Genomic DNA, 9718 nt, shown 5'->3' with positions numbered 1-9718 from the left:
GCGAATGTTAATGAAATTTGGCAGATTATCAGTAAACAGTACAATGCTTTCATACACAAAATTTCAAATTTGTTATTAAGTCTTAACGTTTGTAAAGCAATGTTTTTCTCATGTCTTTTGTTTTGCGTGTTGCCTATCTATCATGCAAAATAATTTTCATTTTAAGATTAAAAACACTTTTATGCATCAGAAAATTTTCAAATTTCACATGCAAAATCTTTATAATGTCCAGATAGTTATCAAACATTTCTTAAGAAAAAACTTTTTTTATCTGTTATTTTCAGTAATTAATTTCCATACGGGTTCAGTAGATTTGCTCGCTCTTGTAACCACCATAGAAAATTATGAAATAAATATAAATTATGCCTCTCATTCTAGAATGAACACAAATTATAACAAGAAAACATAAATGTTTAGACTAAATAACTTAAATCTCATAACATTATACATTTATATATATTTATTATTTTTATTATATTGACCTTTCAGCTGTAACTTGCTAACAATAAAGAAGTTACAATAACATGGCACACGTACACTCATGTTACCGTATCCAATAACATATGCATTCAACATACCACGTGACACACAAAAATCGATGTTTATCTGTTTTTTTAATATTTGCCTTTAAATTAAGAAATTGAGTAGTATAAGTACTAAAATAAAGTACTAAAGTTATAATCTACAGTTTGATACCAAAGTTATTGACATAAATTCAAGAAATGTAGTTCAATAAAATTTTTGAATGCGAGTCAACAAACGAGATGACATGGCCTTTCACCCATGACCCATCTCAAAAGGGTTAAGAGCTCTTATACAAGAAACTGAGTAACTAAAGTATATTGTTATTTCAGACAATCAAGGTCCACAAAACACATATATATTTCATTACCATCTGAAGATGTTCCAAGAATTTTTTTCCCATCCTAAACAGTTGTAAATTTTTTCTTAGTTTAAGATCAGCCACAATTATTTGGAAAGTCAAAGCTGTGTTGCTATGCGACAGTTTGAAGTTTAATGGCATGCTTATAAACAATAGAAAGAGCAAATTTCCATTTAGTTAGACATTGGCAATATATGCATTTCTAAATATCATGATGAAAGAAGCATAGTCCCTAGCATTTGGCTATACTTTCTCGCCTTATACATATAAGTTTGATAGACAGTTAGATTGTATTTAGATTTTACTTTTATATTCTAATTAATTATGTATTACATATGTTTCAAAATGCATATTGGAAAGGTTTAATGATTTTTATGAGTTTAACTTGTTCTCGCCTGGAGTAGGCATGAACGAGCACCATTTTGTTTATCCACTCCATGTGTGCCCAGAGTCGGCAGAAAATTATGTTTATAAAGGTCCATGTGCATAAGTGATGTATCAGCAGAAATAATAAAAGATGAAGAACTTGAAAGGAAAATTAAAAATAAACTAAGTGAAAAGAAAAGATGTAAAATTACACATAGGAGACCAAGAAGACTATTCGAGTGAATTTCTATGAAGAGTTGAAAGTACGTACATATTTCCATTTATTAATTTAAACATTTCATTGCACTGTATGTTCATTACAACAGATAGAGTTAGTTATATACTAGAGAAAATGGAAAATAAAATATAAAAATTTACCTTAAAAAAGCTTTTGATATTCATTTATGAGGTTCTAGAAATTATGCAAATGAAATGTGAAAGTGCAAGATAAAAAATAGTATTTTTATACTTCATATAATATATAATAGGCTATCTGTGTTCTGCCCACCACGGGTATTGTAACCCTGATTCTAGCATTGTAAATCTGCAAACATACCGCTGTGCCATTGGGGGGGAAGGGGGCAGATACCAAACAACAAATGCCTGTTATTTTAAAATGCAACTGTGAAAATACTTCTAATAATATTCTTGAAATATTATTAAATTCCTTAGTCATTTAATTAAATCTAAATAATGTTTTGTACAATTATGTTTGCAATTGTACCTTGCAGTAAAAGATATGATACAGGAAAATCTAGAACACTTAAGGCTTTTTCCTAGTTAGAGAGCTATTTCAGCTCAACATTGATTTACCTGAGTCCAAGCATAAGTAACTACATGAAATAAATATTAATTAGAAATAGTAGAAAAAATAAATATTTTATTTTTTATGAAATTACATACTTTTAGAAATGTCTTTGTCAAAGTTCTAACAATTTTCATCTGCTAGTTATATTTTTGTAAAGAACTTTCATGAGAGTTATGTAACCTACTTACAATTTTAGTAGTTCATCATCATAGGATTAAGACTTTCAAAATCAATAGCGAGTGCTGAAAAAGCACTTAAATCATAAGTATCATTATTGTAAGTCAGGGTGTTTTAATAATCATAAAAAGTAGAATTTATTGTTCTCAGTTCTTCTTGTGGCAAATTTCTTTCTGTGTGTATTTTTGAATATCAAATTCTAATTTAACTAAACCAATATTCTACATACAAATTAAAAGAAAAATAATAATATACATACCTGTCATCATCATCTCCATCCAGACCATTTTCCACTTCAATGTCTGGAACAAGAAAATACTGAAGTGGGTTGGGAAACATGTCATCTTTTATCACCTGTAGAGCAAAAATCTTATAAAATTATTTCTGCAGTGCATTGAGTCAAACAGAAATAGCAATTACAATTTACTTATTTATTTTTTTAGGTGAAACAAAACCCTGACATGAATTAAAACTCATTAAATATCACTATAACACAATATTATTAATATATTAGGTGCCAAGCCCTTTTCTTGTAATTACTTGCATATAACCAAATGTGTATCTCAAAACGTGAATGGTATTAAAATGCTTATTCCTATACCAAAACACTTATTTTATAAGTCTGATATTGTTATTTTTAGCTTTTTTTTAGTTAATTACCAGTGGGTCATGTGGCTCCAGATGATGAAAGTATAAGCTACAATCCATACAACTCACTGGTGTAAATATATCTCAACAGTTGGTACAATCACCACTTCTGACTGACAATAAGCAATATGACTGAAAATTCTGGCATCACTGTATCATCAAGCTAATGGAAAGGAAATACACTGTACATACGTGCTGGAATTGTGCTTTGCTGCACATGGTAACTAGGCTTAAAGCATAACCATATGTATTGTTACTTATATATTTTGATGAGAGCTTTTACTCCTCATTTTGTTTTTATCAAACATACATATTTTTTCCAACTATTGCAGAGCTAATAGAGATGTCACCTAAATGAAGCTACATGAGTGAAGAAGTTTGGATGTTATCAGATGATTTTCTAATGATTTTAAAGACAGCAATGATATCATCCAAGATGCTGACTATGAGCAGTCTTCTATTTCCACTTCATCTACATTGCAATCTACATTTAGGTCATCTGACACAAATGTTGCTAGCAACAGTGAAGATCCTAATAATTCAGTGACCGACAGAGCTGGAAACTGGAAATCAGCTAATGATCTTTGCAAATTTTATTTCACTTTTTTTTTTTTAGTATAAAGCTAATGTAAGAGAAAAAATTACTTAATGAAACCTGTACTTCTTTAAATGCATACTGCTTACTCGTAACTGATGATATCACAACCTTCATGACTAATGAAAGAAATAGGAATGCTCTACAGTTTTGTATTTGAGTACTGTGTAACACTCAAACCACATATCCTACTAGGTGCCTACAATAATGCTAAAAATATAAAATGTTTTAATTTTTGATATTGATGGGTCTAATAAAATATCCATCAATTGGTAAGTACTGTACTAGAAGAAAACTGTATTGTAACAGCATTGCTTCAGGAATTCTGCTCAGAAATATATCTGAATTGTTCTTGAAACTGTTGAACTTTGCCAACAATGAGGATTCACAGGAGACCACCTACACAAAGTTAGAAATCTCAACAAAGTTTTTGTCAAATGCTTCTAAATAGTCAAAAAACTTGGGTCTGTTGTAGAGGTCAACAAAACAATGATTCCAACTCGAATATACCTCAAATTTGTAATGGCTCCAATTTATAGTCAAGTTATTTACAGTTTGCAGTCCTGATGGGTACACCTATGGGATTTCTATTTATGAAGGTAAATCTGTAAGATATAGACAAAACTACGTAGTCTATCCAGTCCTTCATTTTAATAAATACAAGGACAGCAATAAATTCCTCTCCCAAAATTACCAAGGAAAGCAAACTGCTCTCCTCAAAACAAAAAACACAAGGAATAAAAAAACTAGAACTCTAAAACGAGTTTACATTGGAACTGTTCAGGAACTGTTTATTTTGTGCTGTAATTCTAATTAAAAAATCATTTACAAGACCTCTAACAGATTTGGAATCATGTTATATTTTATCATAATAATATGCATACATAAACTTTAAGCTGAGATTATTTAAAATAAGTCTTCTGAATAATCCAAATTATCAGTGATGGCCTCATCCTCACTGGCATTAAGCAAGCATGAGTCACTTTCAGAATCCATCTCTGGTTCTGAGCTACTAGACTCAGTGTCTTGCTGAGCAGCACTAGCTGCTGTGTCTCCAGCCTGATTTTCTTTGGAACAGTATCACAGCCCTAGGTGGATTCCTGCATCTGCAGCTTGGATACCATAAAATTGTTCAGTGCAGCTTCGATATTTTGTCATGTTTGCCTCTAACTAAATTTGATGGTTGGCTTTGATTACAAGGAGGTCCTCCATTGCAATGTGGCTGAATGAAAGTCTATGATCCAAAACATGGCTGTCATGATGCTGAAACCAAACTCAATTGTGTTGTTACTTACACTAGTTGTCAAATTCAGACGCTACATCCAGTTGGCTGGGTTTACTAAAAACATGTTTTATACAGGGTATTGCAAAAGGAGCTGAATCACTCATAAAGGACTGGATTATACTTGAAACCACATTCAGTCTGAGCATGTCTGATTTGTCAGTATCAGCTGTAATAGTGCCACCAGGAGGAGGTGCTACAGGAGTCATTCTGTCCAAATTGGCTGATGTGAACTCCCTGTTTTCTACACTTCTTCTCATGCAGCCCTCTTTGGGAAGATTACAAGATATCTTGTTGCCATTGATGGTGTACCCTGCTTTCATCATGAGGGAGTCACAGTCTTCAAGTAGGCCCTGCATTCTCATCTTTGTCAATTCAATGGCTGGCACCCCCTCGAAAGCACGAAGTTCTCCTCTCTTAAACTTCAGTGACAGAGAGGAGACTATGTTCAGGATCTCATAAAGTAGACAGCTGTTAGCAAGAAACTGGAAACTTCTCAGTTTTTCAGGATACCATTCAGCTTGGAGTTTAGTTTGCCATGCATGTGGTGTGCAATGGAATTCTCAATTGCCTGAGCATGGGGGATCCAGTTTATCAACAGGATGCAAACACCCTTTCTTTGGTGGCCTACAAAGCACATCCCATAGATCTTTGGGAACTTGTATATCTGACATTCCTGTGCCTTTGGTTATTTCTTCAAAGTGTTTCTTGAATTTCCCAGATCTCTTCATCAGACAGTAGAGGGTAATCATTAGATCCTTCACTTGGTCAAAAGCTTCTTCCTTCATCAGGATGTACTTGTGTTCTTTACCACCAGTTCCAAATAGTATGAGACACTGTTGAATAAAAATAAGTCAGGGGCACTCAGGTTTCTGCAGTCTCACCAAAAGGCCATTCACTGTAGATTCCTGCAAAAAATATATATTTAACTTTTAAAAACTGATCAAACAAGTTGTTTGTGCAATGTGATACTCTAGCACATGAGGTTGCAGAAAAGGAAGGCTATTGACAATAATGCTCCATGGCAGTAGCCTGTAACTGTCAGACAGCCTCTTTAAATAAATTAGATTTTCAGAAAACAAACAATTTATATGATATTTTGTCAGATAGATCTGAGAAGTCAAGCTTTTGAGGTTTTTCAAAATAACATTGACCATACCAACTCCTCTTGATTTGGTATTTAAGACTACATGGTACCCTCACCCAGAATTAGATGCATCACCCTGCACCTGAACCATAATAATTTCCACAAAGGTTTTCTGCCATAATAAACTTTACCTAAGCTTTTAAGCTTATAATTTGTTGATTTTGTAATCAAGTAATTACCAATAATGTATAGGGACTTTAAACTTATTCATCACTTTTTAAAATTTATTATATTTTTTTTATATATAAATTTTCATTTTAGTGAAAATTAAAAGACCACTAGAACTATGCTCATTATATCAACTGTATTCACTGATGCTCCATCTGCAGTAGTTGACAACAAAGCTTTGTTATACTGACCATGGGGGATCTTCAACTTGTTTTTAAGAGCATTGTCTATTGACTTGTCAATATTTTCTGCAGTTGCATCCCCATAACTGTCCATGTTTTCCGATGCAGCACCAAAGAACACAGGACATCCAGTATTTACAACCCTAACCATGACCAGCTCATTCTCACTTGCAGTTTTTTTTACTGCAATCCATCACTGAGCACAGAAAATGAAGAAGAAGAGCACAATAATGGATGGCATTCGTAATTTCATGAACAAATTATCTAGCTCTGTTACTGCTCTCTGTTTCTTGGGTTAGCTTGATTCCATTTGCTTTCTGTACCCTCCCAAGAGTTTTGAAAGTGTACAATGGTAATCCATCAATAGCCATGAGGTAGGCAGTTCTCAGCAATTTTCTGTAGCCATGCTCTGCTTGATTGCATACGACAACAGCAAAGATGAGCTGGGTACATTTGGCAGGAGTAGCACATGCACCAGAGGCCTTATCCCCATCTCCAACACCAAGTAACTTCAAATTTAAAAAGAGGTTTATTTCAATCAGTGTTGATTTCATTTTCATGTAGATCCACTGTTCAAAGAATGATTCAAACACAATGTTTGAAGAATCCACCATTATTCAGCTAATTAAAAACAGCAAAAAATAAACATAACATTGAAATGTGTATTAGTTTTATTAAAATATAGCTAAAATAAAATTAACGATAATAAGAAATTAAACTATAATTGTAAGTGTATGATTTTTTGTGTTACTGCATAGCTACAATACCTGTTTGCTTTTGAGAGGTAGGTTTAAGAAAGAAAACAAGTGGACCCAAAGTCAAGTGATACCTTAATATTTTGTTTCTTGCAGATAACAGCAAAACAATTTCCAACTAGAAAATTTAGCATAAATCCAAAAGTTCACTGATAGTTAATTTTAGTTCAACCACTAAAATATATTTGATAATTTTTCTAATCAGATAATTGGGATGTGTTTTTTAACTTCCTAAAATTCACTTTGAAGTTTTTAATAATATAGTCATTCAAATAATAAATTTATTTTCATAAATGAAAAATTAATTTTTTTCTCTGTTTGAAAATGGTTGCACCAGGAACCAATTGTTTTGAATTTTTACAGGGTAATGTCTTTTTTTTTTGAAGATCCATAGCAATTAAATTCTTTAGTCAGCATATAGGAGTGAAAAACAAATCACCAATATGAACCAAGATTTTTTAAGCTTACTTAATTCTCTGAATATTTGTATCTGGTCAAACTGGTGGTGGAGCAACTTTTCATTTTTTCAAGCGACAACTTTGGAGTGAGTACCTGGTGATTTATTTTTTAATACTTAAACTAGCATGACCTGGACAATTTAATTCAACCAGTTATTCACCACATAATTTTTTGCAATCCATAATTTACAACCTAAAAAGTTTAAGTGCACTACTATTGGATCTCATGAAATTAAGAACACTTTATAGTGTCATCAGTATTATTATTATTATCATTTAATTTAGCAAACTACCTAGCATGTACTGGTATAGATCTATGCCTATTAAATTACTTTGAACATATTTACTTTTGATGTCAGATGCTGAGTGGCTATATGTTTTGTCACGAATGATCAATCATTTGCGTAAGCTTCTATATCTTTCGGGGGTTGGCACTGTATTCTGCTATTGGTTTTTATTTTATGTATAAAAGCTCGGCAAACTTTACACCATATTCTTACTACAACTTTACAACCATCAATCTCCTCAGTTTGATATCCAAAGCATGGCAGATACCAACTCAAAATCAAGCCACAAAAAAAACTTTCCTAAATACAGTATAAGTAGCTTACAGAGACACATGAATATATATATATATATATATTTACAGTATGGAACATACAAGGTCACACAACCAGAGATTGTTTCACAGCTTAGTAAAGGTACCTTGGTTTAGGGTAGGGCTATTTAGTTTAATTAAGATAGTTTCCTTTATTTTGCATTTATTGATGTGAATGAAGGAATGCTTTACAGAGTTGATTTCTTGATCTATGAAGTCAATTGAGCTAAGTCTTGAAGCTACGTCTACAAGGTTTTTTAGTAAATTGATTTTTTTGTTGGATCCATGAAAGGAATTCCTTCATTCACATCAACAAATTTCCACTCACCATTGTCAAAAAGTTTCCATACAACCAGAACAAAAACCTCAATACTCAACTCACAAACAAAACTGACACTAATGAACCAAATGACAACACATTACACTGCAGTTTACCATTTAAGCCTGAAATCAGTTCAGATATATTCAGCACTTGGAGAAAACTTGCCACTAAACCAACATCATTTATAAAATAATGTGCAATAACTGTCCTACAATTCTACATGAGAGAAGAAAATTAGAAACAAGATTCACCCTCCCTGGTTTACCACCATTGCAACTCAAAAAACCACAGTATATTTATACAAAACACTGTAATTTTAAACAAAGAACTAAACACCAACAAACACAAAATAATCGAAGCTATCTTAATAGAACAAAAGAGCCCTACTCTAAACCAACACTAAAGGGTACAAAGATTACTTTACTAAGCTGTGAAGCAATATCTGGTCATATGACCTTTGTTCCATGCTATTAATATTGACCAATTAGAGCAGTCTGTTAATCTCTAATGGAAATTTCTCAAGTACATTGATTCACATGCACATCATAGAATCACATCAGTTTGAAAGTAAGTTTGCTACATGATCAAAGTAAATGAAATCCCCATATCTGCTATGTTGATTACAGTGTTTTTGAATCCTTTTTTTTAAACCCACTCTTGGAATTTTAAGGAATGCCATTATTTACATTCCTTAGACAAAGTTAAGAAGTGAGAAGAATTAAAATCGTGGTCCTTAAAAAATGATGCTCTGAGTCCATCCTTTGACTCTGTACGTATGCAGTTATTGGAGCCAAAATAATGTCCACATGTATCTCCTGCCTTGTTTCCTTTTTTTTTTCCAATTCCTATTTGCAGGTTTTTAAATTCATATATTATAGCCTATAACATTACTATTTACAGAATTCTACCATCATTTAAAGTGTGTCTTAACTCTTTCAGCACAGGCTTGGTCCCTGGGATAGACCTCGCAACAATTTTGTTCTTGTTATAGTTTTCATGCTACAAGTTTTAAATTGGTAAGCGAATGTTAACGAAATTTGGCACAGTATCAGTAAACATTACAATGCTTTTATACTCAAATATCAAATTTTTTTATTAAGTCTTAGGGTTGTAAAAGCAATGTTTTTCTCATGTTTTATTTCTCTTTTTGCATGTTGCCTATCTAACATGCAAAGTAATTTTAATCTTAAGATTAAATTTTTTTTTTTAATTTCACATGCAAAATCATTACAATGTCCAGATAGTTATCAAACATTTCTTAAGAAAAAACTTTGTATTTTGTTTGTTATTTTCAGAAATAAATCTCTGTATGGGTTCGGTAGATTTGAC

The 9718-nt window shown here is 32.2% G+C and overlaps 1 protein-coding gene across 1 annotated transcript in view; it reads right to left on the bottom strand.

Moving 5' to 3' along the window:
• LOC106464388 (protein SET-like) overlaps positions 1-9718 on the bottom strand; it is an 80138-nt gene that overhangs the window by 30979 nt on the left and 39441 nt on the right. The window contains exon 4 of the mRNA XM_013924520.2: positions 2494-2588. Coding sequence (XP_013779974.1) covers positions 2494-2588 — 95 coding nt within the window. The remainder of the gene's footprint in view (positions 1-2493; positions 2589-9718) is intronic.

The sequence above is a fragment of the Limulus polyphemus genome, unplaced genomic scaffold, assembly GCF_000517525.1.
Source record: "Limulus polyphemus unplaced genomic scaffold, Limulus_polyphemus-2.1.2 Scaffold1636, whole genome shotgun sequence".
In the NCBI taxonomy this organism is placed as follows: domain Eukaryota; kingdom Metazoa; phylum Arthropoda; class Merostomata; order Xiphosura; family Limulidae; genus Limulus; species Limulus polyphemus.
Note: the sequence above shows the minus strand (reverse complement) of the source record. Positions and strands in the feature narration are given on the sequence as shown.